At 35.3% G+C, this 17,114-nt stretch overlaps 2 protein-coding genes across 3 annotated transcripts in view; one reads left to right on the top strand and one right to left on the bottom strand.

Annotated features, from left to right (window-relative positions):
* The first annotated feature begins 313 nt into the window (after positions 1–313).
* On the top strand, positions 314–13,402 carry spef1 (sperm flagellar 1). 2 transcript variants are annotated; one of them, XM_083538237.1, is made up of 9 exons: positions 314–520; positions 1,141–1,252; positions 1,900–2,050; positions 2,223–2,265; positions 4,358–4,421; positions 4,515–4,611; positions 7,279–7,364; positions 10,445–10,527; positions 13,289–13,402. In XM_083538237.1, the coding sequence occupies exons 1-8, from the start codon at positions 412–414 to the stop codon at positions 10,479–10,481; spliced, it is 699 nt and encodes a 232-aa protein (XP_083394363.1). In that variant the 5' UTR covers positions 314–411; the 3' UTR covers positions 10,482–10,527; positions 13,289–13,402. The 2 variants fall into 2 exon arrangements, with proteins under 2 accessions (XP_083394363.1, XP_083394362.1); XM_083538236.1 differs by lacking the exon at positions 13,289–13,402 and having other exon boundaries at positions 10,445–10,598.
* Positions 13,403–14,774: 1,372 nt separating this feature from the next.
* erlin1 (ER lipid raft associated 1) overlaps positions 14,775–17,114 on the bottom strand; it is a 14,652-nt gene continuing 12,312 nt past the window's right edge. Inside the window, exon 12 of the mRNA XM_083538235.1 lies at positions 14,775–17,053. Coding sequence (XP_083394361.1) covers positions 16,835–17,053 — 219 coding nt within the window. The 3' untranslated portion in view covers positions 14,775–16,834. The remainder of the gene's footprint in view (positions 17,054–17,114) is intronic.

The raw sequence follows: 17,114 nt of genomic DNA, 5'->3' as shown, positions 1-17,114 counted from the left end.
AGGGTGTCGTTTACAATACATACAACAATAAATATTAACAATGATGCTTTTTTCTTTTTATTCATATAGCTTTCTGAGGTGGCAGCTCAGGAAGGTCATGGGTTCAAATCCCAGCACCCATGACCTTCCTGAGCTGCCACCTCAGAAAGCTATATGAATAAAAATAAAAAAGCATAATCGTTACAGTTTCTTTAATTTAAAAGAGTCTCTAAATGATGATTGAAGAAACCCTGGTGTACATTTCAACTGGTTGATTCGATTTAGACGTTTAAATCGCTTAATCTTTCTGAGTGTTTTGGCCACTGTCGTGTGCCGTATTTTGGTTGCCTAGAAACCGATGTAACAAAAGACAGGTGCTGAGCTGAAGTGTGCGCATTTGGACGCATGTTTGGTCTATAAAAAAAAATTGTGATGAATAAGGAGCTAGATGAAGATGCACTGCAAGACCTCTACGCTTGGATCGATAAAATAAAACTCTCCAGACCTAAAAGGAACATCTCCCGTGACTTCAGTGATGGAGGTACAACTCAGATAGCTATGCTGCTTGCTAGCACACTCACTCTCATCCAGCTTTCATACAGACTTTTAGTTAAAAAAAAAAAAAAGGGGGATCCATGGAGGTTTAGCGGGATTTAGTAACTATTTCACTCAAAAATTGACATTTTCCCTTGTTACCTAATTAACATTTCTTAATTTGACAAATGCATAGATTCAGTAAGAACTGTCTATTGGCAAATGTAAAATGCTTACACACTTTTATGTGATCTATCCATCACTCTGTAAGAGCACAAGAGCAATAAGATTTTAAACATCTCTAGAAAGCAGACCATGTGGAAGTTGCTAAATGAATATCAGGTATAAAGTGTACAGCAAGTTTTTTTAGGCTACTGGATTTAAGAAACACTGTGATGTCTTTTTTTATCTACTGAGGAAACCATATCACCTGCAAAGGCGTGGTTGTGGGTATGTTTCTTAATATCCACTCCAGTGCCTGAACAAAGAGTTCATGATAGAAATATTCACTCACATAAGACACATAAGACTCAGAAGTGATCTGGGAAATTGGCTGTAGATTAAAAGGGATCCTTTGCTGCAAAACCTTCTGACTTATCTCAAAACCTCTGGTTTTCATGTCTGTAGTTATGGCTGCTGAAGTTGTGAAGCATTTCTACCCGAAGCTGGTGGAGATGCACAACTACACTCCTGCACACTCCACTCAGCAAAAACTGAGTAACTGGAACACGCTAAGCAGGCAAGCAAATTTATTTGTCTTCCAATCAGAAAGTAATAAAAAAAAACATGCATTGCCTATATGACCCTGTCTCTGCCTCACACTCTCCCAAAGGAACAAATGAGACCTCTGTCTCAGCACTAAAAATGGAATGTGAAAGTTAAGGCTGAATGTTTGTTTATGCATTCCCAAAAATAGGCAAGTTTTACTTAGAAAAATAATTCATACAGAAAATTACTAATGTTTGTGTTATTACTATTATTGAGAAACATTTCATGCTTTGATACATGCATAGCTAAAACCTTTTTTATTTTCAGCATTCATGAAATTATTTCTTTTTGCCCCTACTCCCCCAAGATAAAATAACAAAAATAATAAATGTATTAAAATTTACTAGTGTAGACACTGGAGACTTCTTTCCTAAATGTTCAACAAATCAAAGAAAAACAAAAAATAATATAATACCATCTATTGGAGCAGGTACTTATTAAAAAGTGAACCAACATCATCTAACCAATCAGAACCAATAACGGAACAGCTCTGTGGTAAAATAAATTATCCAACAGTTTTGTTCATTAAAGTGCAGTAAAATGTACTGTGTGTTTCCATTTATAATGACAATCATGGGAATTGGGAAATAAGCATCTGAAATGTGATTGCTTTTTCAGGAAGGTCTTCTCCAAACTCAATTTCAATTTACCAGCTGAAACCTTAAAGAAAATTACGCTCAGCACACCGGGCACCATCGAGCCAGTTTTGTGTGCTCTCAGAGAGAGACTAGAGGACAAACAAGTATGGAGAGTTTTAAACGGCACCCAGGTTAGTCACTGCAATTTGATCAGTTTGTGTGTGTTTGTGTTTGTGTGTGTGTGTATGTGTGTGTGTGTTTGTGTGTGTGTGTGTGTGTGTGTGTGTGTGTGTGGGGGGGGGGTTCTTTAAAGTAAATCACTTACTGGCTCTACAAGTAATGAAATGTCCCTGTCTACTTTAGGATTTACAATACTACAGCACTGTAAATGAGAAAGCAAAAGCAGGTAGGTTTATTTGATCTTTCCTAAAGTTTGAAAAGTCATTGTTTCCATTATCACTACTGCTTAGCTGTTTTGTGGTTATACATGTTATTTCCTCCAGTTTCATCCCAATATAAACTTAAAACCTTTATTGCTGCATTTCTTCTGCTGGCTCATAGCATTTGTTGCACTACCCAGCAGCAGTTTTAAACCCTTACTAACATGTTTTTAGGAAAGTATTTTTAGCAAATGCTGATGGCTGTAAAAGAAATTGACCTCATTGTCATGTTGATACATCGATACCCTTTTCCCACTGATGGTATTTTCTTTCTCCTTAGATAGGCTTAAAGTAATGTAGAAGTCATAGCCTAGAGAGGTCTTTACTTTTGTTATGCAAATGTTTCTGTTGTGGTTGTATCACAACATTTCCATTCTGGGGTCATCTGTTTTCCTATTACTTCACTAAATATACATCTGTAGATATATATTAGCACTCACTCCATTATTATTATATTAGTTATTATTATATTATTATTATTATATTAGTATTCATATTTTGTTTAATGTCATTGTGTAAAGAAAAGTTGAAAGAAATGCCTAATCAGACCTTCAACAAGATAAAAGATACATAAACATCTTGTGATCACTTCATGCCAACATGAGTCAAAGTCATTAGATTTAATCATATAATGTGAGAATGATTGTCAGGGAGTGAATTCTCATAGAAAACAAACACAAATAATAATAATAATAATAATAATAATAATAATAATAATAATAATAATAATAATGTTAATGATATAAATATAAATATAATATTTAAAAATATATTTATCCAAAGCTACTTACAAATGACACTGGATACATCTTAGCAGTTGATGGTTATGAGTCTTGCTCAGGGACCCAACAATGGCAGCTTGTTTTATTTTTATTTATTTTTTTTACCACAAGGCCAAAACCTTAAAACCTCTTAACCTCTGACCCTCTAGTTCCCACAATGCTATTCTATACATTTCCATATGGCTAGACTCATCTTAAAAACAAAACAGCTTTTTTCATGCATTTTGTGCATTTGTTGCGGGCGTTTGTACTGTACATCTTAAAGTAATGAGTTACAGAATTGTTTTGATCTTTAAAATTGAATATACAAAATCAGATGCAAACTTTAGCCATTTTTTTTATAACACACTATTTAGCTCTCAGTTTCCCACACCTCATTCTCATTACTGCATCTCTTGAATATGGCCTGAGGTCAGCCCAACTCCCTCTGTTTTTGAAGGAAAAGATTTTCCCTATCAGTTTCTTTCAACAGATGGCCCTTATCACTATCCACTGGCTCTGCAAAGGACTTACTGCTCCTGTTAACACACAGCAGAATACCCCTAGTATATCAGATTAGAGAAAGCTATTCTAATTCTAACACAGGCACAAATACTCAGAGATGGCAAAAGTACGTACATCCTTCACTCAAGTGAAAGTACAGATACTCATGTTTTAAAAGACTTTATTTGAAAAATTTGAAAATTTGAAGACTTTACACTCTTGTAGCAAAGTTAAAGTAAAGACTTTTGGGCAATATACTGACATGTACTTAAGTAAGAAGTAGCCATTACCTGTTTTAGTGTCACGCTAGTAACTGGACCCCACCTAATATTATTAATAAATGAATACAAAAGAATTAAACATTTCAGGAATGTTTTTGTTCTCAGTCATGCTTACATGCTCCTTCTGTCTCGTCTACGTTAGCTATACTTCTTATTGCCCTCTGTCTTGCTCATTGTTAGCTTCGTAAACTAGTGTCTAGTGCACTGTAGTCCTGTAGTCCACTGCCTTTCATTTAAGTGGCTAACCTTGATGTGGGTATGAGGGTTACACAGAGGCTAATTAGATTAGCTTTGCCTGATAAAGAGCTATGTAAACCATTTGGTAAGAAAGAGCCATCTTTCTAGCTAACAAAGGAATTAGGAGGCAGTGACTGATTATAGTTACATTTGAAAGACTGCAGCATAAATATACAAACATATGTGTTTATTATCACTGAATGACTATTTAATAAGTTGAAGATTATTAAAGAGGATAGTTACATGGTACTAACAAAACTATTTTAATCTTGCAGATAATGACCAGAGCACGCTTGAAAACTCTCACAAGACAGCTGTGAAAAAGACAGAGAAATTAAAGTATTACCTGCATTGTCTGTATTAGCAAACAATCATTTTATAGTGTTAAAGAATATGACAGATGAACATTTTTTAATGAACACTATTTTACAGCCCTGCTATAGTATTGGGTGAAAATGTAGATCCAGCCTTCCGCCTTATTTTGGAGGAGAAGGAACAAGCTCTGTTGGCTTTACAGGAGACTGTAGAGGTGAGAGTCTATAAAAGCTTTTTCTGGCACTATATTTTGAAACTTAAGAAAAAGCAAGGTGATCTCCCCAGTTTCCTTCCACCTTTTTCCTACAAAATCTCTTGTGGCATTTCTTTTTTTACTTTTTTATATTATTTGTTGGAATGAAAAACACTTGCTTAGCCCTAAAAGCAAACCATTTTCTTGTCTTATTTCAATTTAATTTCTTTTGGCTGCTCCCATTAGGGGTCACCACAGCAGATCATTCGTCTTCATACTACTCTGTCCTCTACATCTGCCTCTTTTAAACCATTTCAAACTACCTGCATGTTTTCCCTCACCACATCCATAAACCTCCTCTTTGGCCTTCCTCTTTTCCTCCTCCCTGTCAGCTCCATCCTCAGCATTTTTTTACTAAATGCCACTGTCTCTAAACCCTACCACATCGCAGGTCTCACCAAAGTCCTATAAACTTGCCCTTTTACTCTTGCAGATACCCTTCTATCACAAATCACTCCTGCCACTCTTCTCCACCCACTCCACCATGCCTGCATCCTTTACTTCTCTAACACACTCTCCATTACTTTGCACTGTTGACCCCAGGTACTTAAACTCCTCCACCTTCTCCACCTCTTCTCCCTGCAACTGGCCTCCCTCTTATTCACACACAAATGTACTCTGTCTTTCTCCTACTGACTTTCATTCCCCTTCTCTCCAGCATGAACCTTTACCTCTCCAGGCTTCTCAACCTGCTCCCTACTCTCACCACAAATCACAATATCATCCGCAAACATTATAGTCCATGGAGACTCCTGTCTAGCCTTGTTTGTCAACCTGTCCATCACCACTGCAAACAGGAAAGGGCTCAGAGCCGATCCTTGATGCAGTCCTACCTCCACTTGTCTGTTGTTCCTACTGCACACTTCACTGCTTTCACACTGTCCTTATACATGTCCTGCATCACCCTCACATACTTCTCTGCCACACCTCACTTCCTCGTACAATACCAATTTTAATTTCTATTTAATTGTTTGATATAAATAGACTCTAAATTGTAAATTGGTCATTTGACAAAACATTACGATACATAACAAACCCCTTTTTAAGGTACAATTGCTAGAAATAAAAATCAGTTAGAGAAATACTCTTTAAAATTGCATCAGTGTCATCAATTTATGCCATCCTGGAATAAACTAATTCTTGGTAAATAGTCATGTAAAATTTCTGTAATACAAGAACACACTTCCTGTGATTTACGAGAACATAGATAACGTCATGCTTCATTCGAAAAACTTCAAGTTTTGCAATCAGAAATAGAACAGTGTAGCAGCATGGCATTGCTCATTGTGTTTATTTAATGTATGTCACACAGTTATTTTGAAGCACCCAGCTTTAGGCTTTTACAATAGTTTTTTAAGAGTGCATTTTACATACAAAATAAGCAACACTGAAGTTACACTTAGACACAAGCTCTGAGTGATTCAAAAAAGGCCTGTAAACAAGGGGCAGGCACAGACTACACAGACTACAAAGATTTTTGTAAGATTTAGCAAATATAGACAAACAAAATTATATGGTTCAACAGGTTTAAATATATAGAGTGTAAAAAAGGTATATAAATGGTGCTCATTGTTGTATTAATATTGTATTTTTATCATTTCTTGATGCACGTTGAAGCATCACCTTTTATGGTGGCACAATCTTGTTTACTTTTTACTTTAGTTTCCTTTAGAGAACTGAACTCGTCAGAGCTATCAATGCCCGTAAAAATGTTGTTCATACTTTTTTTCCCTTCCCTACTTTTCCTTCCCTACTTACTCCCTTACTGTGTGTGTGAGGTATTTCACAAAATTATTCTATGTAAATCAGCTGCAATGTTTTTTTGTTTAGTTTTAGTTTCTATGAGTCCTTTAGAAAAGTGAACTCATCACAAAAAAGAAAATTTTTGTCTAGTTTTAGTTTCTGAGTTCTTCAGAGAGCTGAACTCATTACAGCTATCAGTTGCACATAAAAATGAAGTTAATACATTGTTTTCTCCTTTAATTTGTGTATGAGGTGGTTCACTAATTGCTTGTTTGTAAATCAGCTGCTACTTTGTTGCATTCACAGTATATCCCTTATTAGTGTGATAAAATTGCATGTTACTTGGGATCAGATCTCTACTGGTAATTGATCCTCTGTAAACAGCATGTATTTACTGCAGATATTGATATACATTTTTTTTATTAAATGTAAAATCTCAAATAACATGAGGAAAAATTATAACATACATTTTATTTAAAGCAAAAATGAAAGGTCTCAGGTCTTATTTCTAAAAAAATAAAAAAAATTAAAAAATTTGTAAAAAAAAAGGCCATATGTTTATGTGAAGAATTTTTTTTTACTTTTATTATTAAAGGTTTTTTTAACATTTTTTTTTTAGCTGTGATATAAATGTAAACACAATAGTAACTTGCACGTTAAAATTTTATATAATTGCCTCCACACTCTTTTATATTCTCTGAACAGCTCTGAACTGTTTTGGATTCTTCCAGGTGTTATATTCGTCAATCTCACCCAAAACAGTTTCCTCAGGCATGTTGTTTTAACTCAGATTCAGCCAGTGATTTTTGTAAATGCGCAAAGCATGTTTTTAGTATGATAAACTTTGACTCAGGCTGACTTTCTGTCTTACTTCCCTGCCTGCAGATTTTACAGATAAAAGTAAATAGGTTGGAGCATCTGGTTCATCTGAAGGACCTGCGCATTGAAGACCTGACTAAGCACTTGGAGAGGTACAAAGCCCGCACCAACATTCCATGAATACCAGTACCATGAACATGGTATCAAAAGGGCTAAAGATGAAAAAAGTACATTTTACTCTTGTCCTTTGTCTTCTTGAAGTCATCATTTATTTTGTCACTGATGGCAAATGTGTGTTCTGTGTACTAAATGTATTAAATGTGCTATAATGAGAGGTATAATGATAATTACACTGTACATATCTCATAGCTGAAATTGAAAATAATGTTTTCTAAAATGTTCTATAATTTCTTGACTATTTCTGTAGCTTTATGTGTTATTTATATCATGATGTTTAGCAATGCATTGTGATGTGGATTGTGATCATTTGTAACATTAATACATGTTGTATTAAAATGTCATTCAGTTGCTCATTGCTTATGTTTATTGCTCAATACAATCTAACTGAATTAATACAATAGACAAAATGATGAAAAAGTTAATTATAGTCATAAATTAATTTTGGTTGCCACAAATTGGTCCTCAAACCCATATATAACCATACATTTGAAATCAACTGCACTAGTAAATTAGTGAAGGCATGTTTTGCTTTCTTGAAGGAGTACAGGCCTACTGCTTTGGATTTATGGCTACAGGGTCTTTAAGGCCAGATCCACTAAAACCACTTTACACTGTTTAAACATTGTGCTATTATGCTTTTGTTAATACAGTATTGCTAAAATGTTAACATATACTCATTTACACATATACATGCATACACAACATTTATTCACATAATTTTGCTACTTAGAAAATTATTTTATGTAATTATGCTTAAGTGGTTGTCTCCAGTCCCTTCCACTTTTGGAACAAAATGCAATGGTTCTAAGCAATATCTCTCCCTCTTATTTTCTTTCTTTCTTTTTCACTCTTGTGATGCAGGCATAGACACTGTAGGAGGTTATAGACACCTCCTGTCTATAACTGCCAATTTTAATTTTCATGCCATTTGCTGTTTTTTTTTTTTACTTTGAGGTGTCCTATGCCTAAACAATACACACTCTAGCTTGTAACATTATTATCAACTTATTAACATTTTTTCCATTGTATCTTTTTTCTTCTAAATATTTAATGTTGGTCAGTGGTGTTGCCAGTGGCTTTTTTCTAAAATCAATTATTTAAACATTGCAGAATACTGGTCCTCCTGTGTTAGAATATATTACTAATAGTCTTTGGGCACAGGAAAATGAGGGATGGTAAAGAAAACCCATCTGTTTGCATATTTTTAGTTATGTATCTGTCTCTATCTGTTCATTTTCTCATTGTTTGGTTTGAGGTTTATGTTTGTGTTAGCATGTTTCCTTTGTGATATAACGTGATGACATTTCCTTTGTGCACTTCAATTGTCACGGTTGTCAATAAAACATAACCATATATGTATCAGGACTGTAGCTAAACTGTTAAGACTACAAACCCACATCCTTTAAAGCTGCAACTTCCCTTGGAAATTACAGCAATGTTTCAAGATGAAGATCTGTTGCAGTAAAATGTGAACTAAGTAGTGTGTTTGCACAATGTCTTATGCATATCTTTCTCCTAAGCCTCAAACATTTGCTAAAGCCTTAGCCTCATGCATCGGATATCTCAGGCTGATTCAGACTAAACGAACAAGCAGCTTGGGAATGTGGGAACAGAGCCTTGGTAGCTCGTGCAGCAGCATAGCTCAGTGACTCACAACCTCAAGCATTAATACAGCTCCTCTGCTGTTCTAAACAATGAGCAGAGCCTGAGATACAGGAGGCAGTGTGAATCTTTTACATCTGTAATATTCAGTGCAGTAAATCAGTTTCATGGATGCATCTGGATGTCAGGAAGTATTAGCATTGCCACTTAAAATTGTTCTTACCTGTTTTGAAAGGTTATCACTGCCAAAAGAGTAGCTGGAGATTTTACAGTGAATTAATAAAAAAACTAAAAGGTCAATGCTTTTATAGTTGTATGGTTCATTACTTCATTTAAGCAGCTTTGTTGTCTTAGCTAAATAATATTTAAACAGGAGTTACAAATCAGTGAACACAACCTGTAACACAAATTGTGAAGTTTGACTGTAAAACAAATGTTCTCATTAAGTCAAGACAGAAAAAGCTACACTGCAAATGAGTCAGAGTGCATAAAGAAGAATCGTATAATTTCCTGATGACTAATTCTGTACTCGGGACCAGCACATAGTTTGGTCAAGTTGAAGCTAAATGTAAAAAACCACAAACCAAAATGGAGAGATCTTAGAGAAGAGCTGTTAGGGAGGGTCATTTAAGCCACTTTCAAATGTGTGTTTTTACATCTGAAAGCAAGAGAACATTATGGCATGCTTAAGAATAAAACAAGCAATAGTTCTAGCCTGAGAGAACTCTTCAAATATGCAAAATATCCACTGATTTATTGAAATATTGTTTGTGGAGTAGAAAATATGTGCGGAAAATGTGTAAAATTAAATGTGATTCCATGAAAAAGAAAGTTCTGTTCAGCGTATTTCAGTCTGTTTCAAGATTCTGTTCTTTACCTAGAACAGAACTAATACAGAAATGGTGAAATGGTGATTGTGTTGAGGGAAACTTTGTTTAATACTTACTGAGTGGCACTCAAGAAATAAATGACTAAAGAGTAATAAAGACAACAGAGCCATATGTTGGCTAAATAAGGCTAAATAAACTCTTACACACAGGGAAAGTATTTGCATGCAGTAAATTCTGTTTGAAGTTTCCACAATGCTGCCACCATACGCCACCGAGGTCCTGAAAAGAAGAAGACAGGGAAGCACAGCACAGCAGGGGGTCAAACAACAGTCTGTGCTTGTGTATTTGATTGTGTATGTGACACGTCAAGCAGTGGGTTATAAATCCTTTCAACAGCAATAAACCAGGCATTGACAAAAAAAATAGTCTAGCCACTGTTCTGCTGTCCTTCACGTCAACAATTTTATCTGAGACGTAGATTTCTAGCTTAATAAATTACAGCATCAAGTATTAAATAAACACATTTGCTGTTTATTAAGTGGTTTTCCCATTTTCACCCTGACCCAAATGAATGAATATTATGTTTTACACTTCTGATGAATATGGAATTGTTTTTTCAGGTGCAAACTGCTGAAAGATCCGGAGCCAAGTCTGTAGCATCATCTCACTGTAATGTAATCTGCAGACAAGCTGTCAGCTGCTGGTATTGACTGCCTAGTCATCTCTTTAAAGACATTCTGTCCACTCCCCAGAGAAAAATGAACAATTAATCAAACACAGGATGTATGAACAACTCCCTCGGGAGAAACACAATTCTATTTAATCTACTACTACTACTACTAGTACTACTAATAAATAAAATAACTTTCTTATTACTGTGTATTATTTAAGTAAGTTAAGTAAAATAAGAACATTTTATAAAAGAATCCTATTTCTTTAAATGTATGCACCAAAAAATGTATTTGAGTTCATCCTCTATGAGAATCTGAATAGTATCATACATAAAGAAGCTATCCGAAGAACTCCTGATGAACCTTTTTTATTTATTTATTTATTTATTTATTTATTTATTTATTTTTTAATGTTGTGCATAATGTATTGCAGTTCCATTTTTCCACTCTGCAATCGTGATTAGCTAATTCGGTTTATTTGGGCAGTCATGAGTAATCACTTTGAGAACACGAAAAACTGAAGAAATCTTGTGGACATTTTACGATTCAAGTAAAAGATTACCTCAGCAGACCCAGGAGGCACACTCAAACTCACAATAGTGTTATCAGACAACAGATTCTTGTGGAAAAGATAAGAGGCAGAAAAACAAACCTTGATAGAATTTTACACACACAAACACAAGTAAAATGTGCTTTAAGGCATGGTGAGGGAAGGAGTGTCACACCAATAAGCTATAAGATAACATCTGTGGTCCTCCTTCCTTTACCTCAGGAACGGACAGACAAAATATTGTTCAGCTGCAGTGTGCAGACAGGATTTCCATAAAGGAGTCTTTGTGGAACTGATGATGATTTGGAGATATATACAACTTATACAAGTCCAAACTAGGCCATTTACTAATTAAACATGTCTTTTTGTGTTCTTACTTGGTGGTCAAGTGGTTAGGATGCTGCGCTCTCAATGCTGTGGCCCAGGTTCAATCCCTGGTCAGGGAACCTACCCCAGCCATTAGGGTTGCACAAGCCTTAGTGCCAGTCCCAAGCCCGGATAAATGGGGAAGATTGCATTAGGAAGGGCATCCAGCGTAAAAACATGTGCCAAATCAAACATGTGGATGGTCCGCTGTGGCGACCCCTAACGGGAGAAGCTGAAAGAAAGTTACTTATACACTACAAATAGAAATTCATGTCAAGGTACAGGTTTCTTTAAACAAGGTTCTAGTATTTACAAAAATATTTTTCTTTGTTATTCCTTTTACTACAGGGACTGTCAAAAGTTTAAAAACAGAGTATTTTATGGTTTTTGAGACACCTGCATGTTCCTTTTCTTTACATGTACCGGGTAAAAGACAAAAACACACAAAAATTTGACAAGCTGGAAGAAAGTTCCAGTTTTTAATTGTTTTGGCTCTAACAGAAGATTTCATGAAAGACAGAGAACCAGAGATGATGCTACCAGACTGCTTTACACCCACAATCAAATATGGAGGTGGAATATTAATGGTTTTGGGGTTGTTTGGGAGCAGGGAAAGTTAGAGACTTATTCCAGGTGAAATAAATTCTGAACAACACGGCTGCCATTTCATAATTCAGTGCCATGCAATTCCATCTGGCTAATTGAAATAAACTTCAACATACAACAAAACAATGACCAGAAGCTCTTAAGAGTTATTCAGAGAGCCAAAAGTGTCTAAAGTTGTTATTCATGCTATGAGAGTATTTTTCACTAAAAAATATTATTTAAAAAAGCACAATTATATATTTGTTTGGTTAAAGTAAATTGTCAAAAGTAACACATCTCTCTGTCAAAAACAATAAAAGAGTGTTATTTCACAATCACTGTAAAAAAAAAAAAAGATAAATAAATGATGTAAGAAAACATCTTTAAATATTGTAATGCAAATTAAATGCATATGTGTTGAAAATGAAAACAGTATTAGGTGTAGTAGGTGTAGGTAGTATTAGTATACAACATTTATGTTATGCTTCTGAGACGTGATGCAGAGTTCCCCTTGGTTTAAACCACTACTCTAGACCAAGAGAGAATAATTTGAACACATTGCATGGTGTCCTTCAAGATAGAGTGTATCGTCCCCATGACTCGCTGCTGAACTCCTAACACGTCTGGGAACACTGCATGCAATTGTTCTTTCCTACTGCAATTGGTAAATTAGATCATGCAATCATGTAGTTTCACAGTGCCAGCACACATCCTGATGTGGCAGTGGGAGAGCAGCTGCAGATGCGAGACCATTTATTGTTTTTATTACACCATTTGCTGAATTATAGAATACGAATATTAATGCTGAAAAATTCTGACTTGTCAGTTTCAGTCTAAATATATATCTGTTTTAAGATTTTTTATCCTTATTTGTAGGTTTTCAGCGTTGGGATAAAAACATTTATTAAAAATGACTAGTCATTAAGGCACATAACTACTACCGCATAATAACTAGAACACCTTTGATAGCACATGATCATGGACTTTTTCTCCAACACAGTAACATCATATTTTAATTATGGATCTACATCTAAGATGTGTTGAGAAATATTACATCCACTTAAAAAAATTCAGAGCTATTATAAGAGCAAGTTGGGCAAATATGAACTCCTAATGAAGTCCAGGACGATTCTTATCCACTGCATTACACAACCGGTAACTGACGTGTTTATGACGTTTATCCTGTTATTAAATAGAGAAGTTAATATCAGAGACATCAGCAGCTGTCCTTGATGTATAGGTTATGCTTTATCTCTCTTTCTTTTTTTTTTGGGTGGAACAACTTCCTGCAGATTTCCGGTGAAAAGGTGAAGGAAGGAAACGTGTCACATTGAGGAAGAAGGTGGTGGAGCAGCCTTGCTGACTCACTGATATCAGCTATATCTCAGCTGCAGCTACATTCACTACAGAGTCATCATTCAAGTAGTAAGCATTTTGGATCTGTGACTCAAACACTGTATAAGTTACCTTTTAACATCTCAGAAAGAGGTTCAAAGATTGAATCTTTAAGAAGAAAACTAATAAATAAATGTATTAGCCAGAAATGAGCAGCTTTGAAAGAAAGGAAATCTGACTATATAAACAAACACGGTAGGCTGAATAAATAAATGCTTCATTTGTTACTAACTAGTTAGCATACGATTAAAAATAAATCAATTTGAGTCAGGTCCAGCCTGTGTTTTATAAAGACCAGTAGGAGTTCTAGCATTTTTTTGTCTGCTGACTGTCATCATTTCCTTCCTTTTTTTTCCTCATCACCTCATGGCCCACTGGTTAAATACAACACAGAAAAGCCGATGCTTCATTTGTAAGACAGGCCTTAAAACCCACTGATATTTCCTGTGTTTAGAGAAATAACTAGCCGAAGGAGTGCATTTCCTAAGAAAACATGGGCATGTGAGCAATAACAAGCAATGTTTCTTTTTTGCTGTTTTCTGAAATATTGCTTATGTTCAGCGGGACTTTTCACACAACAAAGAGAAATGAGCAATGCATTACTTCATGCCACGAACACCACTTCCTGGTTAGTTTTTCTTCGTTGATGTTTCTCAGTAACAGCAACAGTTTAGACAGATATAACAATAATTATTATTTTTTTGTTATTATTAGCTTACTGATTGTTAGAGACAAAGGCTTACAAAAACAGGGAACGAGTTCTATGACATAAGTTTGACACTTTATTTTTTTCATTAAGGAATAAATCTTGATGGGGGCATGCTCACTCTGCTTCAGTAACCCACTCTCGGGTAAGAAGGGAGTCTATCCCAGGAACACCAGCCCATGAGGCAGGAATACACATGGTGTGCACTGTAGTATTAAAAAAAAGAAAAAAAAAGAAGAAAAAATCAACATTTTTCTCCATTCTGATGTTTGCTGTGAACATTACCTGAAACTGTTCACTTGTAGCTGGATAACTGCAGTGTGCTGCTGCCACACAATGGCTGATTGGATGTATAAGTGTACAGCAGTTTAAAATGTCAACAATGAGTGTAAATGATAATGTATTAAAAGTAATGTAACCTTATGAGATTTGTTCTTATAGAAATTTTAGTCAACACCACCTGATCAGTCATGTTTGAGATCTGAATAATATAGTGGTAAAGCTTTTTTTTTTTTTTTTTTTTTTTTTTTTTTAGAGTTTTCCAGTCTTATTCAACCAAACAGGTATTATAGCATTTTTTTAGTTTGGAAAGTGGGAAATGAAAATGGGGAAACAAAAGTTGCTAAACACAAAACAGACCAGTTAACTACATCATTTAACAACTACCTAAACACATAGGTGGTATCAAAATAAGTTTTATTTTAGAGAACTGAACTGTCAAAAGTTACAAATTTTGCATATAAATGTTGGGAAATCAAGAATTCAACTTATGCATACGTATAAAAGTCACATTCACAGAGTAGCGTCATTTCACGTGTTCTAAATTATTAGCACTGAAAATCATATCCACCAGTAGTAATTAGATTTCAAACGTTTTGATTTCCTTATGGTTGTTAAACATTGAATTATATAATCCATGAATCAAATACATTTTCCCTTAAAACTGTTAATAAATGTTACATACTCAATTAACCCTTTCCCAACCTTTAAGAATATGTATTTTTAAAAATCACAAGGGGAAAAAAAGGTTTTCAGCAGAGAAGGAAGCCCACATGCATGGCAAACATTACAGTGGGATTAATGAGAGACTGAATGAATCCTCGACTCTTTGATCTAACCCACATCAACTGAGAGAAAACAAGTTGAATGCAAACAAAGTGATTAACAAAAAGGGCATTACACATCTGAATGTCATTACAGGTCTGATGAATCACCTAAAGAAAGTTTTTGTGCACCCCACCCAAAAGAATAGAGGAGGAAATGTTAAAAGCTAAGCTGAGTAAGACTAATCAACCAGGCAAAAATCCTGTAAGGCAAACAACTGAAAATAGTACAGAAATCTAAAACTTAAGAGGATACTTTTGGTAAACTCATCCTGCGTGTCTCTTTCCTGAGAATTAGCACCTAAACACTTAGCAAGTTATAGCCATAACCACTGTAAGTGCTTACAATGTTTCATTAAATGCACACAAATTACTCACATAGGAAACTAGGACAATCTATACCTAACAAAGCCAAAACGGTGTCTTTTGTACTTGAGGCTCGATTAGTATTCTCCCTCCAGTCTATAACAAAAAAAGAAAAGAGAAAAAAAACTCCCCCTAGTGGTGAAATAAAACATAACAGCAAATGTGAGTTGGTGTTCTATACCTCATTAACAGCTGCAACAAAATGATCAATAAATTGTACAAACAGATTAGTGAAATATTAATTTCATAGCCCTTTGTTAGCTCTGCAGATTCCTCAATTATTTATTTTCCAGATGCATAAGCCCTTATTTAAATTCCCATTGTAGTTTCCTGCTGGACTGGAGGTAATTTTTCTGCACATCAGTCATGCTGTGAAAGCCAAGCAAGACTAAGAGTCATGTTTAAATCATGGCAGCAGATGGCATGTTGGGTTCCTAAGCCCATGCTATGAAAAAAATAATTAAAATTAATGCAAGCTTCAGAACATTTCTCGCACAATATAACACTCATCCATGCTTCAACTTGCACAGGAACAAAGCAAAGCACAATACTACCGTTACAATAATCTGGATTCGAAAGTGACAGAACTTTTGAAGAAGTGAAAAAAAAAATATGCAAAAAAAAAAGTTTCATTCACAGAACCAACTAAATCAAATGCTATCTGTACACATCATGTCAACACAATATCTATTTACTGATGAACACCATTTAACTGTGTTTAATAGGGGCTTTCAATCACAATAAGGGTGTTGTATGACTTTTTAATTTTTTTTATTTATTTTTTTAAAGAGTGGGGGCTTTATGTTAAGACTACAGTGTTATGAAAGAAACTTTTTGGAGGAGAAGAAAAAAAAAAAACAAGTCTTGTTGCTGCATAATCTATTTCCCCCTCGTCTCAATTAGCAAGAAGCCTTAAAATTCCAGTTACGCGAACAAAATTAGTCAAGATGCATTTTTTCACATATCAATCCGAAAATAACACAAAAAAGTTGGAAAACATGTGCTGTATAATCGCATCAGTATCACCGAATGATTAGCTTCCTTTATAGGTCTTAGTCTGTTGTTAAGACATTTGAGCCCTCCCCTAGACCATAAGCCTGTGATAGTAACACTCTTTGTTGAACAGTACCCTCAAGTCAGATGACTAACTGTACAGTGAGTTTCGGGCACACAGCAGAAAAAGTATCTATGCAATCATGCCTCGCAAGCGCTCCCAGCCAAAGAGACACAGACAGACAGTGACAGTAAAGAAGCCCTGGGCGGGTCTCTCATTGGCGTGCAGAGTCTGCTTTTAGCCCAGTTACTTTTCTGGGTTTCTCAGCTTGGGTTAAAGACTGCAGCTGCTCTGATGAGTCAGAACCTTTAGTTGAGGAAGAGGCACTGTTGTCGACGAACATGTTGGGAATGTCCTGACCAAAGTAGATCTTGCTGTTGGTGGCGATGGCCTGATATTTCATGAGCTCCAGGTACTCTGGTGTCAGCTTCACCTACAAGACAAAGAACACAGGAAGCTGTTAAAAGAATTCAACAAAGCCTCTTTCATAGTAT

The sequence above is a fragment of the Silurus aristotelis genome (assembly GCF_946808225.1).
Source record: "Silurus aristotelis genome assembly, chromosome: 4".
Lineage (NCBI taxonomy): Eukaryota > Metazoa > Chordata > Actinopteri > Siluriformes > Siluridae > Silurus > Silurus aristotelis.
This window is presented reverse-complemented; position numbering and strand designations above follow the sequence as displayed.